The sequence below is a fragment of the Anolis sagrei genome, chromosome 2 (assembly GCF_037176765.1).
Source record: "Anolis sagrei isolate rAnoSag1 chromosome 2, rAnoSag1.mat, whole genome shotgun sequence".
Classification (NCBI taxonomy): Eukaryota; Metazoa; Chordata; class Lepidosauria; order Squamata; family Dactyloidae; genus Anolis; species Anolis sagrei.
The window spans coordinates 90,309,702-90,329,581 of record NC_090022.1 but is presented as its reverse complement, the minus strand read 5'-3'; the positions used below and the strand labels follow the sequence as shown (position 1 = coordinate 90,329,581).

Genomic DNA, 19,880 nt, shown 5'->3' with positions numbered 1-19,880 from the left:
TCTGTCTATCATGTGTGTGTGTGTGTGTGTTTTGTGGCCCAGAAGTACAATTAGGGAATACAAGTGAGCATTTGTGTTTCTTAATGAGAAAGTAGAGTAACGCAGACTGAAAAGTATACTGCTGCGGGTGTTGAGATCTCCAGGAGTCAAAGAAAGCAATTTGCTTTAGGCAAACGTTTTCCCACGTGGAATATATAATGTCTAGACAATCAGTCTGCGTTTTCCTGTGTAATTTTTCTTGGAAACTGTGACATGAAATTTATTTGCTTCCCTAGCTGACGTGCAGGTATTTGTTTCACATACTAACTCCTAATTACCTTGAAGGATTTTGTTTCATCCCAGAGTGTTTCCCTTGCTGATTTACTGGTCCAAATCATGACATGCCACATAGTTTGGGTAGCCTCTCCCAACCCCTCCACATACACGGACACACACATTTCTTTGTATCACTGCTGCCCAATTTTGACAACAGTTGCTTACAAGACAATTTTTATAATTTTGATGCAGAAATGATAGCTTTGTTGTATTCCAAAAACCAGAAAGCTAGAATTAAAACAAACATGAGGAAAGTTTGAGCTTGGTTTTTTTTTATTAAAAAGAAAGCATAATTCATTTGCTTGCACTTTATTTTTTATACACACACACACATACACACATGTGAGCACATATAAAATGGAAGTTTCTTTTTAAAATAGTGATCTGTATTTGCAGTATTAATTGGTCCCCTGCTTGAATGACTTAACAGTATTCAGAGGCAGAGAAAGGACAAACCATCAGCTGTTAAATGTATAGAACAGTTCATTAGTATTATGCAATTGACTAAAGCCTTAGAACAGAGCTACTAAGTGGCTTAGCTGGTTGCATTATCTCATAAAGGTGTATTTGCTGTTTTACTGATCAAACTGCTCATTACAGAGCTGAGATGTCCCCTGGGTGCATTTAAATAGGTAGGAAGTATAAAGCCATCTATTGCAATGTTGTAGGCTGAAAGCTTTATGACTGTGTGATCCAAGGAAACGAAAAAGAGTTGCTCAAGGAGAGAAGCATTATTCCAGTACTGGTGACTTCTGAGAGAAAACATCAAGTTGGTTTTGTTAAGATAATAAACAAAATGGAATTAGCGTGTTATTCAAACAGTGATTAAATGTGGTGTACAAGCCCAGCAATTCCCAAAATAGCTTAGTCTACTAACAAAACACAGTGCTAGACACAAAAGACTGTTACCAAACATTCCCATTTTTTATCAAGAGATTCCTTGTAATACTGCTAAACAAAGTTCTAGAGAACTATTGGGGTTTTTTTAGAAAAATACTTGAAGCCCCAAAGTCCACAGCTTCAAATCAGTTTAAGAACATCAGAAGTAATATAAGTCCCACTGTATTCAGGAAGATTACTCCATGGTAAGGTAAGGTATGGTAAGAGTGCATTTGAATATTGAATTCTACAATATCTCCATTTAATACAAACTATAATTATTCCACTCTATCTCCTTGAGGGAATTCAGAGCGGATTACAGGTACATATATGGCAAACATTCAGTGCCATTATACAATTGACAAAGAGACAGTACACAAACAAAGGCAAGGGTTTCTTCTTTTCATCTTCAGTATCTATCTGTGCTCGACTTGGGTAAGGGGATGAGTTGTTTCTTTTACCATGCCGAGGGGCCTGTTGTCCATGGATGCCTTTCCTGGTTGGATTTTTGCTGGCATGTTATTTTTCAGGGCAGCTTTTATCCTCCCCCCCACCCCCCGCCAAAGTAATCTCTATTTATCTACTTACATTGTAGTTTTTGAATGGCTAGGTGAGCAGAAGCTGGGCTGACAGCGGGAGCTCACCCTGATCCGGGCTTGAACTGCCAATCTTCCAGTCGGCAGGATCTTTTATAGCAGGCAGTTTAACCCGCTGTGCTAGCCTGGCCCATAAATGACTAGACATAATTATGTACAGTATTTGTATACCGCTTTTCTCACCCCTAAGGGGACTCAAAGTGGTTTGATTGCCATGTTTAGTTCAGTTCATATTTTTAGTTGTATTGTGCTGACATCTTCCTATCCTTATCTTGGCTACCAGTGTGGGCAAGATACAGACTTAATTCCTCCTGTGATTGCATGGTACCATTATAGCCCATGTGTTTATGTATCTCTAACAGAAGGGATTTTGTTGTCCTGCATGGCTTTTCTTCTTCTGAACAACTTCACAAACAAATTCTTAAGGGTAATAAACAAATATGCCCTGATAAATTAGCATTGATGAATTTGCATCTTTTAGTCTGGGTAGAATTAGTTGTTTAGTTCTACCACTGGCTGTGAGGGGAATGCTGCACTCCATCAGCCAAAGGGATGGAATGCTTCTCAGCTGTTACCATCTGCTGCATCATTTACCACCAATGAAGCTTATCTTGTAGCAGTAACATTTGTCTATGTTCAGCACCAAACAAAGTCTTGGGTAGGCCTGAAAATACAGACAGTTCTGGCATAAAGCAGCTGTATTTCTGAAAGTTGTGTGATGGTCCTTATGACTTTACAGTATTTATGTATTGTGTGATGTAATAAAACCCTCTAAATAGTTTACATTAAAAATTCAGATCTAGTCTGATCTAAAAATAAATGTAACATAGTTGTAATGCCCTTTAAAAACATAAAACAGTACTTCAATACTAACAATAATATAAAAAAGGAATTATTGTCGTCATCATCTGAAGAAAGGTCTGCCACTTGGAGTCTTTGGAGGGAAAGTGTGTCAAAGGGTGGGTACCATCATTGAACTGTCAGACCTTGGCCATGCAACCCAGCAGTATTCAGTTGGATATAGAACAAGCCAGTAAGGCTTCTCTTTAAGATAACAGGGCATGTGTTGGTCTTACAGTTCTTAGACCTTTATGATTCAACAACAAAATGCTCAGCAACGCTACCAGGCAAACAATGCAGGTTTTTCAATGTTAAATATACAGTTTGACCCTGATATCCACAGGGGATACATTCCCAGGCATCACTTGGATATGTGAAACTATAGAGAATAGTGAACCTTGTTATTTTCAATTGGACAAGCAAAGGCAATACCAATTTTATTTTTGAAAAAAGAAGCTCCAGAAAATAATGAGGAAAAAATGAATTTCCTCAGACTTTTTCTGGTTTTCTTCTGGGCTTTCATATCTCTCATTGGGTTTACACAATTTATTGTGTATATAGTATATTATTGTTATTTTATTTGTAAAGTGCCATTAACATTGATGGTACTATATAAATAAACAACAATTAAAAAGCACAACAACATTTTGTAGTTTCCTGCTACATGTATTCTTGTGCAATGCGAACTAGCACTGCAGTCTCTGAATATGGCAGTGGTTCTCAGCCTGGGGTCCCCAGATGTTTTTGGTCTACAACTCCCAGAAATCCCAACCAGTTTTCCAGCTATTAGGATTTCTGGGAGTTGAAGGCCAAAAACATCTGGGGACCCCAGGTTGAGAACCACTGTGCTATAGGCATTCTTTATACAATAGAGCAAGTGACTGGGTTGATTCTTTCCACATCTGTAACTTCATTGCGATTATGGCAGGCTTTGTTTAAAGTTGAATGTTTCAGTTTCTTTGTTCAGACCAAGGATCAATATACACTAGTGACTATACTACTGATTTTTTTCTGTTCATAAAAGGTGGTGCTTTCCTATTATTTTGGAGAGGAAATAATGTGCAAATTGGAAATCCATGCTTTAACTTACTACAGAGAGTCCCTGAATTCCAAACATCTGATTTACAAATGACCCTTAGTTAAGAACGGGGGTGGAACAACAGGAAATGAAATAAATAAACCCCCAGGAAGGGAACTTCACTACTGAAAAAGTTATCATGGGGGAAAGGTGTTGCCACTTAATCTTTCTCACCAATCCCTGTTTCACACAACAAACCAAATTTTTCAAAATCCAAGAAAGTGAAACGAAATCTTCTGAACAGGGGCAAAACAAATGCCATGAGGGGTGGGGGGTTAACTTTTCCCTATGCTACCCAGAGCTAAAAAATGTATCTATTTGGCTGGAGTTACACTTAAAAATGTACCTGTTCTGACTTACATACAAATTCAACTTAAGAGTAAACCTACAGAACCTACCTTGGTCGTAACTTGGGGACTGTCTGTATATGTTATTACTGTGATTGGGGAGGCCTCTTTTCAAATCCTGCCATGGCAATGATTGTATGTAAGCAAGTACTTCCTTCACAAATGAGAACTTCTTCTTGCAAGTTATATCCTTAAATACATTTGCACATAAGAAACGTGCCTTGTGGGAACCTTGTGGGATACTAGGCAAGCATGCAGGTCACATCTTAAGTGAAAATATCCAAAGTCTATGGCTGAAATCTGTAGTTGAACCCAGTTGAAATAGACCCACTGAATCAATGGAACTTACCTAAATTTTACCAAATTCCCATTAATTCAGTGATGCTCAGTTAGTTCAGTCACAATTTCAGTTTAGGCCTGTGTATGAATTCCAGTTAAATGCAGTGAATTGTAGTATCTTGACTCCATCATACATGGAGATGGGGTCTACTTTGTTAATTGCAGCAATAATATGTTTCATGCTTATGTCTATGTTTGATGTTTTTTTATAGTTTTAATGGTTTTTATCTACAATTATAGGTTATTGATTTAGATACGTGATATTTTTATATATATGTGAGGCATTGAATTTGCCATTTATTATGTTGTAAACCGCTTTGAGTCCCCCCAGGGGTGAGAAAAGCGGTATAGAAATGTAGTTAATAAATAATAAATAATTGTGAAGTATCACGTAGGTCCCTTCTACACTGCTATTCAATCTAGATTATCAATGCAGACAATCCTATTATCTGCTTTGAACTCATTATATGAGTCCACACTGCCATATAATCCAGTTCAAAGCACATAATCTGGATTTTATATGGCAACATAGAAGGTGCATTAGACAGGTGAATTACATGCTTGGATGTTACCCCATCCTCCAAGTTTCCTTCATATGAAAAGCTTGCATGTCAGTAAAAGGGTCTCTGATTCCAGACTTCATTGAAGGCATTTTATAGCTACTTCAAGCTATAGTCTTATATGTATTTCTGAACATTTTATTCAGTTGCCTAATTCAGCCTTCTCTAGCCTAGTTGTGTTAGTTCCATGGCCAATAGTTAGGAGTAATAGCTGCCAGAATTTCTCGAGAACTTCCAGGTTGGGGACACACGGTATCATTGGAATTGACTAAATTTGGCATTCCCCATATCAGTTGAAATAGATATCAATTGAATACCAGTTAGTTTTTTCATCTAATGTACTGTGTTTCTTTCTCACTGCAGAGTGATTGCCTATGAATGCTGTCCAGGATATGAAGAAGTTCCTGGAGAGAAAGGCTGCCCAGCTGGTAAATAAAGCACAAAGTAAAATCCTGCATAAAGTTGGAATAGTTTATATATGGGGTGTCTGTTTAGAGATTCAGCCAACAAACCTCTTAGGTAGCTTTCACTGAAGAGGGGGAAAGGTCTTCCTCACTTATAGACCTTAGACACTTTGATATGAAAAGTGGCAGTCACACTTGATTTTAAAGATAATGTTTGGGAAGTACAAAATACATTTAGTAACTTGAAACACAAGTATGTCCTCATATATACAAAGAGTAGTTGTTTTTTTTTTATTCACATTGCATCCTGCTAACATCTCAAAAGTATCATAGAGCAAAACACCTCCTACTTCTGGTCATTGTGAGGGGTGTCCGTATGTCTCAGAGCATGCAACTTTTTTGGTACCTCTTCCCACAAGCAAGCTGTCAAATAGTTTGGCCATATGTTAAAGTAGTCTTATCACAAAGAGCCATAATTTATTTTCTGTCTTTGCTTATTTGAGTCATGGATAAATATATTTCTAGGTTCAAAGGTAACATTATTTTAAACACTATTCACCAGTGAAGAAAGCTACTAGGCTGGACTGGGCTTGCTCATGTATATCCAGAAAGCACTTGGTAGATCAATTACAGTGAAGTCCTCTTGTTTCTAAAAGAATGCTTCTGGTTATCCAGCAATGCAGTTGTTCACTTTGTTCTCTGAAAATATATTTAATGCAATCTTCACAGTTTTTCTCCCTTTTCTAAATTCCTGTTTTGTTTTCAGTTCTATCTGGGACAAATTCCTCTCCTCCATACTCCTCTTTTCTTTAAGGACTATTCCTAAGTCCCACATGACATGAATAAACCTTTAATAAATTGGCTGTTCATAAATAAGCTTAGCTTTGCCTTCCCTGCATGTGCAGTATTGTTCTATTCCTGTAATTGGTCTCCCATGTAATTATTCTATTTTTGTTTGGCTTGCTTTTTATCATATATGTCACAGATGCTGAGGGCAATCTGGATGCTAATGCGTGGAATAATATGGTGTCCTGTTCCTTATTTCCAAAACCAATGGTGATAATTTGCTTTCTGAGGACAGTTTCTCTCAGTCCTCAGAAAGTTACTCACTTAGCAACTGACAGAAAATAATTGCTAGGGTGGACAGGCTGGCACAGATGGAAGATGGTGGATACTGAAAGGGCTCCTCAGTTCTGTTGTTTTTCCATTTCATCACATCTTTTTCATGCTTAGACTCTGAATTTTAATTGAATTCTAGATACTGAACATATGACTTACATATACATATTCAGAACCTATGAATGGTACCTAAAGCATCATTTGAGGTTTGCTATGAAGGTTGGTGTTTTAAAACTTGGAATTAATTCTTTTGTTTTGGACTCAGATTTAATTATGGTCATGGATAAATCACAGAAACCAATGAGATTTACTTAAGGATGACTAGTTCCATTGACTCTATACATGAGTACAAATCTGGATCTATGCAAACCTGGACCCAACAGCTTGATCCAGCATTCATCATCCTCATCCGGAATAGTAGTGTTGTTACCATGGTGCTGCTCTTACCTTGTCAAAGTGAACTAAATGTAACATTGTTGTTGTTTTTAACAGCATTGCCACTTTCAAACCTTTATGAGACCCTTGGAATTGTTGGAGCCACTACCACTCAACTCTATTCTGCCAGCTCTAACCTGAGTGCTGAAATCACAAGCCCCGGGAGCTACACAATCTTTGCCCCAACCAATGAGGCCTGGGCATCATTGCCTGCTGTAAGAACAAACAATGATTCATTTCTCCTAACATAAATGGGCTGGGGAGGAGATAATGAAAAATAGGAGTACTTAGCTACACAGTGGGAAGTGCATAATAAGGTGCAACTAAATCTTTTTTTTTTTTGCAAAACATTGAATGGCACCATTGTAAGTTAAAATAAGAGCATCTGAACACTTCTTGCTATGACAAAATGCATAGTGGAACACTATTGTCACAGGATCTATGCAAATGGATCTGTCCCTTTCATTAATACAGTTACTTGCTCGGGAAGGCACAATCCCTATTATCCAGGACAGGGGAAAATATCTTTTGTCCCTCGGATGTTTTAAACTACAGCTTCCATAATTTCCTGTTGTTGCTCATGCTAGCTGGATTTTCTGGGAGTTGAGGTACAAACATTGAAATGTTGAAGATTTTTCACTCCTGACCTAGGACATTGGGTTATAATCTGTTTGTATCAATGTGCATCCCATATTTTTTATGGACTGGATGCATACTGTATTGAGACAGGATGCATGCTCTCCTGATCACACCTGATTATTATGATTCCTATGATTTGAAAATACTGCACTTTGACTCATCACACCACAGAAGGCTGACTCCTCCCAATCCATTCAAAACACCCCTGTAGCTTCTATTGGTCTGTTTCCAGGCATGGTTCAAATGCTGGTTATGACCTTTAAAGCTTTGTACGATCCAGACTATCTGACCACACATATGTGCACACACACATATGCGTAATTTCCATATGCCTACTTGAATAGAAAGGTATCCCCCAACAATAAAAAGACAGCCATCTTAGGCATCCTAGGGAGGAAGTTTCAAAGTCTAAATGTAGCTGCAGTGAAGTCTCTCTTAACTGTTGCCTTCAAATGTGCCTAAGAAGGTATTGAGCTTGAGAGCATAACCTCCCTTGAAGATCTTGAGAGTACAGTCAAGCCCAGATTGGAAGATACAGTTCTTCAGATAGTCTGGGCCATACAATCTTTAAAGGTCATAACCAGCATTTGAACTGAGCCTAGAAATAGACCAGTAGCCGGTGAAGCTGTTGCAACAAAGGAGTTGTATATTCACTGTAGCCTCAATTCCCACTAAAGAGGGATATCTAGGTAGAGGCTGATTTCTCTCTTCCTTTCATGCTGTGGCTGGCAGAATCAACTGCATTTGAACTGGGAAAATGAACTGAGTAGAACTGAGTAACGAATTAGATTTCTTCTTCTTAGGAAATGTTAGATTCGTTGGTGAGTAATGTAAATATTGAGCTGCTGAATGCTCTTCGCTACCACATGGTGAATAAGCGAGTCTTAACTGATGAGTTGAAGCATGGAACATCTCTCCCTTCGATGTACCAGAATATCGATATCCAGATCCACCATTATCCAAATGGAGTGAGTATCTGGAACATGTGGTCCATTCAGTGTTGGACTGCAACTCTGTCAATGTCTGGATGAATATAGCACTGTGGTATGTGAAGAAACAGCACTGAATAATTTGATCACCCAACTTTTGTAACATTTAGTATACTTGTATTTCGTATTAAGTTGTTTTTTAGTACAAAAGGTGATCTGCTTATCAGTGATATTCTTTACAAAAACAAATCCATCAAGCACTTTGTTTATTTATGTATTAAAACTGGTGATGAGGCTCTCTGTGCTGGCACAGCAGTGCCAAGAGATTTGAATTCCTTTTCTTGCACTGCTAGTTTGCATGAATCTATTTAAGCCATGCATTTTGCAATAAGGTAGCTTCCCTCAGGTTGCAATCATAGGGTCAACAACTTGTCAATCATCATTAGAATCTTTAGACCTGCCCCTTTTCCCAGGGTTTTGGAGGGAAAGGAGGACTTCAGTCTCACTGTTGGAAGCCTAACAGAAGGACGTGTGGGATTCTCTTTCCCACCTGCACAAAAGCTTCTCTTCTCACAGCTCTGCTGGGGGAAAAAGGAAAGGTTCCACAGCTTTTGCTGGGGGTTAAAGAAATAGTTCCACAGCTCTGCTGGGAACTAAATAGTTCCTACAGCCTTCGTGGAGAAACTAAAGGGCACCTTTCAGCTTGGCAGATCTACAGGAACCTTGCTTGGTAAGGGACCACTTGGGCTATCCGTAAAGCAGCTTGGAGCTGGGAGTAGGGGCCTCATGCCAGCAAGGTAAAGAGAGATTGCCCAGGGAGGGGTCAAAGGATTTCCCTAAGGAAGAAAGAAACAGTTTACCACGAGTTGCCTGCCCCTTGTTGGCAGATTGAGGAACTACCGGTTTTCCAAGGTTATAAAGTGTTTAATTAATTTGTTTGAAGATTTAAGCCCAAATAAAGAACTTTGTTGAATGTATCTTGAGCCTCAATAGAACTTTGTGTTGGGAAATCTAAAGGGCCCTTCAGCTGAGGCACCTTGGCGTCCCATTGGGCATACAGAGAGCTGTCCTGTACACAGACATTAATTCAGGCCCAGCGTGTGACAGCACACTCTCAAGTCAGTGGAACTCTTTGAAATGAAGTCTTAAGGACTCAACCTATATCTGTACACTGAGGCCTCTAATAAACTGTAGTTCTTCAAACAAACAAGCACCATATTGTTATGTCAACATTTTTCATGCCTACAATCCATGTTGCTGATTTTTGTTTTCTCCAGATTGTAACAGTGAACTGTGCTAGGTTATTGAAGGCTGACCATCATGCCACCAATGGTGTTGTCCATCTCATTGACAAAGTCATTTCTACAACAACAAATAATATCCTGCAGATAGTTGAGGTTGAAGAAGATCTAGAAACCCTTTTGGTAAGTCCATATTTTCTGATGTCAGCTTAAGTTGGGATCAGTTTCCTGGAGATCTACTTAATTTGTCGTATCACAGAGGTCTTTCCAATTTGCTAATTTGTTTTGCATTTCTTTCAAGACTGCTGTGACAGCGGCTGGTCTGAACAGCCTTTTAGAAAAAGAAGGCCAGTATACATTGTTAGCTCCAACCAATGAAGCCTTTGAGAAGATCCCACAAGAAACTTTAAACAGGATCCTGAGAGACCCAGAAGCTTTAAAAGGTAAACTCTCATCACCAGGGCTCAAGGTGGAGGACAGTGTCTGAATCCTTTCAAAGGCTAGGCTGGGGTGGGCTGAAGCCCTCTTCTGTAAATGGGTTCACTGAGCAGTTGCTTGTTATGAGTGTTTATAACCATCTTTCCATCACGTCATAGCCCTTGCATATTTTCTCTTTTTCCCTGTATATCACTTTTGTGCTCTAAACAATATTTCATTTATTAGTTTGTTATTGCCATCATAGTAGTCACCTTGTTAATTGCAATATTCACAATAACCTGCCTACTAGCCGCCACCCCCCCCCCCCCCCTTTAAAAACAGTTCTGGGAACCCTGGCCATGATATGCTGTGTAGTATCTGGGTATTATGAACAGATTGGTTCTGTCCTTTTGCCCCATCTACCACAGGACTGTGACTTCCAATAACTTCTTTGAAGTTGGGTTTAGTTTTCAGACTCTGAAAGAGATGGTAAAAAGTTGTAGAAATTTGGCCCTCTCAGCACTACAAACCTATATCTGCTTCATGCCACTTTACTTACTAATGATACAAACCTAAGGAATAATGGAGGGTTTTTTTTTTGTAGTACAATAAAAACTCTGTATCCATAGGAAATATGTTCCCAGCTGGAACCACAGTTACATGAAACTGCAGATATAACTGAACACCATTAAATTACCCCACTTCCAGACTTAGCATATCATAGAGTTGTGTTGGAAGATCTAGAAAATGCCTAGAGAGGCTATTTTTCCTGGGTGCTTGTAAACAAAACTGTGGATATGGGTTCTGTGCTTAGGGGAGGGGGTCTTACTGTACTTTGAATTTTTGGTTAGGCATTAATCTAGTTCTATTACAGCATTATTTTTCTTGCTTATATCACTTTTCAAAGTAGAATACTCATACTACAGATTTCAATAATTAAAGTGATGCCTCTTTTCTTGGGGTACCTTCTAAGTACCTCACCAAACTACAAATCTCATGATGGATTGTGATAATTAAAGTACTGTAAAACTGTGCATATCCCTTCCATTAGAGATAAGAAAGGCAGCCACGTTAGTTTCTCTCTCTCTAAATTCTCTCCTTAAGGTTCTTTAAGGGCAGAAGACAGCAAAATGGAAGAGAGGCCCTGGTCCCCATTATGGTATGCTTGATTGCAAAAGTGCAGTGGGCATGACCTTTCCTGCAAATTTACTTGAAGGGAGACTTTTTGCTTGGTGGCAAGAACACAGAGCCATGAAAGATGCTGCACCAGCACTAAGTCATTAGTCAGAAAGCAAAAACGGATGCATCGAGAGCCATTGAATGAGCAATAGCAAGCAAGCTGGTCAGCAATTTTCATGAGGAACTAAATGAGCAAGTTGATCAGCACTTCATATGCAATACTAAAAAGTCACCAGCCTGGTCATCTTTTGGACTTAAATTTAGAGAGTTCTCCAGCCTGTACTGGCTGTAGTTTGAAAAGTAATTTTCTAAACTCTGTTCTGATGTCTACAACTTCAACAAAGGCAATAAGGTTTTTAAAATATACATTTGCTTTTAGATTGTAAAAAAGTTACAATTATTGTGGATGTCCAAGTTTTCAGATGAGAGGCAGTGTTCCATTCTGGCAAGTGCCTGCAATAAGCTTAGAAAAGTAATCTCGTTTTTCTGAAAAAGATGTGCTTGCTTTCACAAATGAGTATTCCAGCCATAGTTTCTGATGAAGTGCAATTTGTGTGTGTGTGTAAATCTGTGTTTTGGAATCAATAAGGAAGACTTTGCACATACCTAAAGAGTACTAGATTTTCTCATTACCTAATGACATTGTAAGGAAAGGATCAGAAGATCAGTAGTGACTTGACCCTCTAATGTCCAGCTGTCTACACTTCATGGGCTCATGCAAGCCATGAACATCTTCTGTGTCAATGTGTTCCTGTGCGAAGTAGTAACTACCAAGCTGCTTGAAAATGGCTTCCTGTGTTTTATTTCCATGTAGACCTGTTGAGCAATCACATCTTGAAATCAGCCATGTGTGCTGAAGCTATTATTGCCGGTTTATCTATGGAAACATTAGAAGGCAACATGTTGGAAATTGGCTGTAATGGGGATGAACTGACCCTCAATGGGAGACCTATCATTGCTAACAAGGATGTCATGGCTACCAATGGAGTGATACACTTTGTCAATGAATTGCTCATCCCAGACTCAGGTATAATTTTCCTTCTGTTATTCTCTCAAAATGAGGCATGTCATATGCACTTGCCAATACCTTAATCACCCTGAATTGAGTCGTTTTCTTCAAATGTATGGAAAATGGGGAATAGGATAGGTAGAGCCCACAAACCTCTATCTTTGGGAAGGGAGATTTGGAATTCCTTGTATTCAGTCTTGGGGATCTCAGGGTGCTGCACACTGCATTCATGTCAAGAGACAATAGCACAGTTTGAATTCCTGCATTTACCTGAATGCATGTAGACGGTGAATGTGCGAAGTGCTTAAATTCAGAATTTGGTCATTTTTGGGTGACAGTTTTGCTGCATCTTCTGGTTTCAGAAGCATTGAGAATTAATCTGTTAAACAATAAATAACAATTATGCAGTAATCCGATTCTCTTTCTTTCCTTTCATTTTGTAAACTGAAGTTAAAAATTTGTTGGAGTTGGGCAGGGAGTCTGATGTTTCAACGTCTATTGAACTTTTTCAACGAGCTGGTCTTGGTTCTCATCTCACTGGAAATGAGCGACTGACCCTCTTGGTGCCCACTAACTCATACTACAAAGGTAAGAACTGGATCTCTTCTATAAAGTCATCTAAAGTATGAATTATTGTATTATAAACTATTCAAAATAAACCCCTTAAAAGGATAAAAAGCAACATAACTGTACCTTATTGCTACTTTTATAGCAGAGTGTCTAAATTGATGTGTCTTTTTCTTTTTTTGCCCTTTTGGGGGTAATTGCAAGTCACTAGTACTTATTTGGGAGGAGAGGAGAGCTATGGCCTCTAAAGGAAATGGCATGTACTGCACAAAAATCTCTTGAAATAAGTTTAAGGCAATGTCTCCAGCAGGCTGGGACGGTGTAACTAGGGAGAGCATTGTCTTGGAAATGTAAAGTCTTTTACTGTCATTTTTGGTTCTGGAAAGTATCAGAGTGATGGATTAGGACAAATACCAACATGAATCATAATTTTCCATCACTGTTTATACAAGCTTCTCCTCAGAGGTGGCTGACACTGAATTTGCTCCATACAAACACTGTTTCCACAGTAAAAGGAAAGCAATTGCTAGCACTTCTATACTTTCCAACAGGATTCTGGAGTGCAACCAACTGGCAATCTTACTGAACTGATGTCCATTTACGAACCTTGATTTTGTTTCATTTTATATGTTCTGCAGGTCGGACTCCTTCTGCAGATCGGAACTTACTCCGGGATCACATCATTAAACAGCAGCTTTCCTCAAAGTACCTTTTCCATGGACAGAAGCTGGAAACTCTGAGTGGCAAAGAGCTGAGAGTATTTGTATACCGCAATGTATGTTTCCATTTAATGATAACTTCCAGTTTCTTTGATGATTTCATTAGTTCAAATATCATTCCTGCTGAGTTTGAAATCCTTGCAAAAGGGGTTTCCTTTTTCCCTTGTGCAGCCCTTTCCCCCTTAAAGATCTACATGCAAATTGGGAAATATCTTTAAAATGAGCACCCGATCTAGCAGTGTGTGCAAATAAATAAATAAATAAATAAGCAGCGTGTGCAAATAAATAAATAAATAAATAAATGAGCAGTGTATGCAAATAAATGGGACAGTAGACTGAATTTGTTGTCATGTAAACAATTATTTTTTAATTGGGACTTTAAAAAAATGCAATTATTCTTGTAGAATCTCTGTATTGAAAATGCCTGCATTGCTGCCCATGACAAGCGAGGGAGATTTGGTACCTTGTTTGCTGTTGACAAGATGGTGACTCCCCCAATTGGAACTGTGATGGACGTACTCAAGGCAGATGATCGTTTCAGGTCTTGTTTTTACTTCTTACTGTTAGCAAGGAAACAGTAGAGTGGGGTGGATAGTGAAATAATTTGACTTTAGAAAGAGTATTACTGGTGCCTCATTTTTTTTACCTGTGGCTGACATCTTTATAGTTATGATGTCCTGAGTTAGACTTAAGACATAGTAATTGTTTTGTATGCTCATTTATAATTGCGTCATTATTGCCTCCACTACAGATGCCCATGAAGCCCACCTTAAAAGACAGTCTCTTGTCTGGCTTTTAAGGAATATCTCTGTTGCTGCTGAGCAGGGTCCTGCAGAAAGATATAACCAGCCCCTCATTGCAATATCACTTGCTGTTAGAACAGAGCTATTTACAACTTTCTGCAGCAGCCTATTGAGTAACAATCTCAGTTGCTTTGGACAGCTGATGAGCTTTTAAGTTTTAAGTTGAGTTTCAGAATCAGAGATTGGGAGATGACATCATGTTTGATGGAGGCTATCAGCCAATATTTTGGAACCAGTAATCTAATTCTAAGCATTTCTTTTTGATGTGTAAAAGGGATATAGGAAGCTGCTTAATACTGTGTGGGATTACTTATCCATCTCACTCAATGCTCTTATACTGAGTGGCAAGTGTTCTCTAATTTTCAGTCAGAATATTGAAGCTGGGAACGTTTGCATACAAAATATGTGGTCTGCCATGGCTAGGGCTCTTAACATCATTATCTTTGGCTTGTCATTAGCACATTGAACCAGTACTATAAGATAATAGAGTATTAGATACATCTGATTATGGATGCTAAGCAGGGTCAGCTCAGGTTAGTACTTGGATAGGAGATATTCAATAAATGGCAAGTGCTCTAGGCTCTATTCTAGAGGGAAAAAATCAGGCAACATAATCTCTGAGTATTCATTGCCTAAGAAAACTCTATGAAATGAGTCTGTATAAAATACCAAGCACATTCATCAATGTTGATCACATTTTGCAGATTGAAGCGATTAAGTTTAGAGGCCACAGTTTATTGTAAACAATGAGGAGTGAGACTGCTTCCTGAGTCTTCAGTTAATTCAACTGAACCTTATACAGGTGGGACAGTCAAACTGCTGGAACCTTTTTGTTCATTCTTAACAATAGGTGAACTGCAAATGCAAAAGTTGGTCTCAATCAGCATATAACAGCAGACAGACAGATTCTCTTGGGGAATTCTCAACTTGGTGTTCCCTAGATCAACACTAATTTGCAGCTATTGAGCACCAAGGGAAAGGACTGCCCAAATAAAACTGTGTCATGTGGTGAAATAAATGGAGAATTTGCTCAGGAGTTTCTTTGGGATGCATGTGATGCTTTAGACTGGAACCGTTGTATTTTTGCTGTGACATTTTTAACTGTTTTCAGAAAATGCACAATACTTAGTGTATTTTTGCTCTGCATATGACTATTTTTAGTACCCTTGTAGCAGCCATCCAGTCTGCAGGTCTTACAGAGATGCTGAATAGACCACGGTCCTTCACAGTATTTGCACCAACCAATGAAGCTTTCCGAGCCATGTCACAAAGGGAGCTGAACAAACTCATGGGTAAATTTCCATATATCCACTTTACTGTAATATAATACTATATTTTAGGTATTCCTTGAATAAGTAAGCCTCCAACAGCTAATTTAATCTCAGGAAAACATAGGGAGTTCTCTATTGGTTATTAAAGAGATGTCCAAGTTTCCATTGTGAGTTAATACTTTTCATTGAGGAAAGGAAGTACATAACCATTTTATCAATTCGGGGTTGGGGGGGGGGGGGGGGAGACTGTCAACAAGTATTCTTTATTATTGTTTGCTACAATTTAATGTAGTTCCAGATCTACCATCACTACTATTACTCAGAAAGTAGCATGTTGACATTTTCTCCTTGTTCTGTGCCAAACAGTGTTGTAGCAAAAGACAGCTAGATGCATCACTACTAATAGACAGAAAGTAGCATGTTCTAGCAAAGGGGAGGCAAAACAAATCAGCTTGTTGGATGTTGCTCAACTGCTTTGTTGTAGGTTTGGGAGGGTGCATGGACCTGCAGATGGTGAAATTGCTCATACATCTATAGATAACAATCTGTAATATCTTCCCATTCCACTTCCCATGACTATCTGTACACGCATGGCTGATTGAGAAATAATTCCAAATTTCAGTGGGTTTCTATAATATTTGCTAGCTAAATGATATTATCAAAGATTCAATGCAGTCATCACCTCTTCTTGATGAAAGATGTAAATAAGAAGGAGAGATGTTCTCTCTTGACAGTTTCTGGGTTCATTGTGACCCTATGGTATGCTTCTACTAAGTCATTCATTTTGGTATGGTTTGATTACTGAAATCCAGGTACGCTACATCCACGGCATTCCCCGCATCTACCCAGCTTGCAGCTCTATTGAAGAAAGAGATCAGATTAGTCTGGCATGACTTGTTTTTGATAAATCAATAGTCAACATGGATTTATCAAAAACAAGTCATGCCAGACTAATCTGATCTCTTTCTTCGATAGAGCTACAAGCTGGGTAGATCCAGGGAATGCCGTGGATGTAGCGTACCTGGATTTCAGTAAGGCCTTCGACAAGGTCCCCCATGACCTTCTGGCAAGGAAACTAGTCCAATGTGGGCTAGGCAAAACTACGGTGAGGTGGATCTGTAATTGGTTAAGTGGATGAACACAGAGAGTGCTCACTAATGCTTCCTCTTCATCTTGGAAAGAAGTGACGAGCGGAGTGCCGCAGGGTTCCGTCCTGGGCCCGGTCCTGTTCAACATCTTTATTAATGACTTAGATGAAGGGCTAGAAGGCATGATCATCAAGTTTGCAGACGACACCAAATTGGGAGGGATAGCCAATAGTCCAGAGGACAGGAGCAGAATTCAAAACGATCTTGACAGATTAGAGAGATGGGCCAAAACTAACAAAATGAAATTCAACAGTGACAAATGCAAGATACTCCACTTTGGCAGAAAAAATGAAATGCAAAGATACAGAATGGGGGACGCCTGGCTCGAGAGCAGTACGTGTGAAAAAGATCTTGGAGTCCTCGTGGACAACAAGTTAAACATGAGCCAACAATGTGATGTGGCGGCAAAAAAAGCCAATGGGATTTTGGCCTGCATCAATAGGAGCATAGTGTCTAGATCTAAGGAAGTAATGCTACCCCTCTATTCTGCTTTGGTTAGACCACATCTGGAATATTGTGTCCAATTCTGGGCACCACAATTCAAGAGAGATATTGACAAGCTGGAATGTGTCCAGAGGAGGGCGACTAAAATGATCAAGGGTCTGGAGAACAAGCCCTATGAGGAGCGGCTTAGGGAACTGGGCATGTTTAGCCTGAGGAAGAGAAGGCTGAGAGGAGATATGATAGCCATGTATAAGTATGTGAGAGGAAGCCACAGGGAGGAGGGAGCAAGCTTGTTTTCTGCTTCCTTGGAGACTAGGACACGGAACAATGGCTTCAAACTACAAGAAAGGAGATTCCATCTTATTTATTTATTTATTTATTTATTTGATGCACTTATTAACCGCCATTCTCAGCCCATAAGGGCGACTCATGGCGGTGTACAGTACACATAAAAGACAATTACAAAAAAGCCAGTTTCAACAACATATAAACTAACAACAATTACAGACTACACTAAAAATCCGCTTCGTCTCATAGTGGAATCATAACCAGTCTCATATTCCTTGTTCCATTCCAGTTCTCTTTACCGTAATGTTTAGCACTTAATTAAATGCCCTCTCGAACAGCCATGTCTTAAGGCTTTTTCGAAAGGACATGAGGGAGGGCGCCTGTCTGATGTGTGCAGGGAGAGTGTTCCACAGCCGGGGGGCCACCACCGAGAAGGCCCTCTCCCTCGTCCCCGCCAGCCGTGCCTGTGAGGCAGGCGGGATCGAGAGAAGGGCCTCCCCAGACGATCTCAAGGTCCTCGTGGGCTCGTAGGCCAAGATGCGGTCCAAAAGGTATTTTGGGCCGGAACCGTTTAGGGCTTTGTAGGCCAAGACCAGCACCTTGAATTGGGTCCGGTAGCAAATCGGCAGCCAGTGGAGCTGGGACAACAAGGGCGTTGTGTGCTCCCTGCCACCCGCTCCAGTTAGTAACATGGCTGCCGCGCGCTGAACCAGCTGAAGCTTCCGGGCCGTCTTCAAGGGCAGCCCCACGTAGAGAGCGTTGCAGTAGTCCAGGCGGGATGTGACAAGAGCGTGTACCACCGTGGCCAAGTCAGACTTCCCGAGATACGGGCGCAGCTGGACATTAGGAAGAACTTCCTGACTGTGAGAGCCGTTCAGCAGTGGAACTCTCTGCCCCGGAGTGTGGTGGAGGCTCCTTCTTTGGAAGCTTTTAAGCAGAGGCTGGATGGCCATCTGTCAGGGGTGATTTGAATGCAATATTCCTGCTTCTTGGCAGGGGGTTGGACTGGATGGCCCACGAGGTCTCTTCCAACTCTTTGATTCTATGATTCTATGATTCTATGATGTAGGGAGAGAACTTATTCTCTATAGATACAGGGGTCATATTATATTATATGTTCAAAACATTATTTCTTTCTTTTGTTTTTCTTTCTTTTGCTAAATTTGATGTGAACATTGTATTTTTTCTAACTTAAATATTTCTGTATGCAATACATGGTTTCTTTCCTTTAACGCTAATGTCTAAAATGATTATCAAGAATTTTAGCATGATCATCAGTGTATGTCAATTAATTTTCTCTGTGCTGATGGGGGGAAATGCTGGAGATATATTCCCTCCACTAGGAGAAGCACTGGACAGTGCCTTAGGTTATCAGTTGCTTCAGAACATGAGTAGGATGGTGTTGTGTTGTATGATTGTTTGTCATAGATAACTGGTTCATTGCTGAATGCTGGATCATACAGATTTTGGTCTGATTCAACACAGTTCTTCTATTACCATAGGGATGATTCAGTTCATAAAGCATTGACTACAGGCTATGTAAGGAAAGCCTGTTTACATGTTTAGTCATCTTTTTTTAAATATTGAGACATGGGCTGAAAAATAGTTATGGCTAGGAACAAATACAAGCCATTCTAGGACAATATTTTTTCACTCTTGAAGCCCAACCAATTTGTGACGTAACACAGCATCAGCTTATGAGAGTTGGTTAGCCTTTTAAGTGTGTAGAGCAGCACTCTGTCTATTCCTTCTATTGCTTATTGTCCAAATATTTCATAAACTGATTTGTCGCTACTGTAAGCAGCTGTGAAGCTGAGACATCCCAGATGTATATAGCCAAAATGTTCTCTGGCTTTGTAAGCAAAATATTTAGCTTACTGTTCTGAAAGCAATGAATCAGAGTTAGTGGGAACATTATAGCAAAGTGTGTTGTGTAAGACATGAGGGAGGAAGCAACAGTAGTTGTGGTTTCTTGTTTGATCACTTTTTTTTCAAGTATCTTCAGCTTGGAGTACTTCTCACTTCAGAAAACTAATGCTATGTTGGCCACTGAGAAGTACCCCAAAATCATAGTTCATGTTAATAATAAACAGCATGCCAGCTTTTGGTAGAATATAGGACAAAAACTGGGTATATTTTCCTTCTGTGTGAAAACTGACTTTTGTTTCTGAATTTAAAACTGGTGGAATAAAATAGCATGAGAAATGGTGGGTTCTCCTTTGTCAGAAGGGTTTAAAAAGAGAACCACTTGAGCAGTAGATTCCTGCACTGCCAGAAAGTTGGATTAGATTCCTCTTGATACCCCTATGATATT

General features: G+C 39.5%; 1 protein-coding gene across 1 annotated transcript in view; it reads left to right on the top strand.

Annotated features, from left to right (window-relative positions):
• Positions 1 to 19,880, top strand: part of TGFBI (transforming growth factor beta induced) — a 60,915-nt gene that overhangs the window by 28,858 nt on the left and 12,177 nt on the right. The window contains exons 3-12 of the mRNA XM_060765322.2: positions 5,318 to 5,382; positions 6,970 to 7,127; positions 8,355 to 8,519; positions 9,758 to 9,904; positions 10,023 to 10,164; positions 12,132 to 12,344; positions 12,777 to 12,914; positions 13,532 to 13,668; positions 14,017 to 14,153; positions 15,577 to 15,707. Of these exons, the coding sequence (XP_060621305.2) occupies positions 5,318 to 5,382; positions 6,970 to 7,127; positions 8,355 to 8,519; positions 9,758 to 9,904; positions 10,023 to 10,164; positions 12,132 to 12,344; positions 12,777 to 12,914; positions 13,532 to 13,668; positions 14,017 to 14,153; positions 15,577 to 15,707 (1,433 nt within the window). The remainder of the gene's footprint in view (positions 1 to 5,317; positions 5,383 to 6,969; positions 7,128 to 8,354; positions 8,520 to 9,757; positions 9,905 to 10,022; positions 10,165 to 12,131; positions 12,345 to 12,776; positions 12,915 to 13,531; positions 13,669 to 14,016; positions 14,154 to 15,576; positions 15,708 to 19,880) is intronic.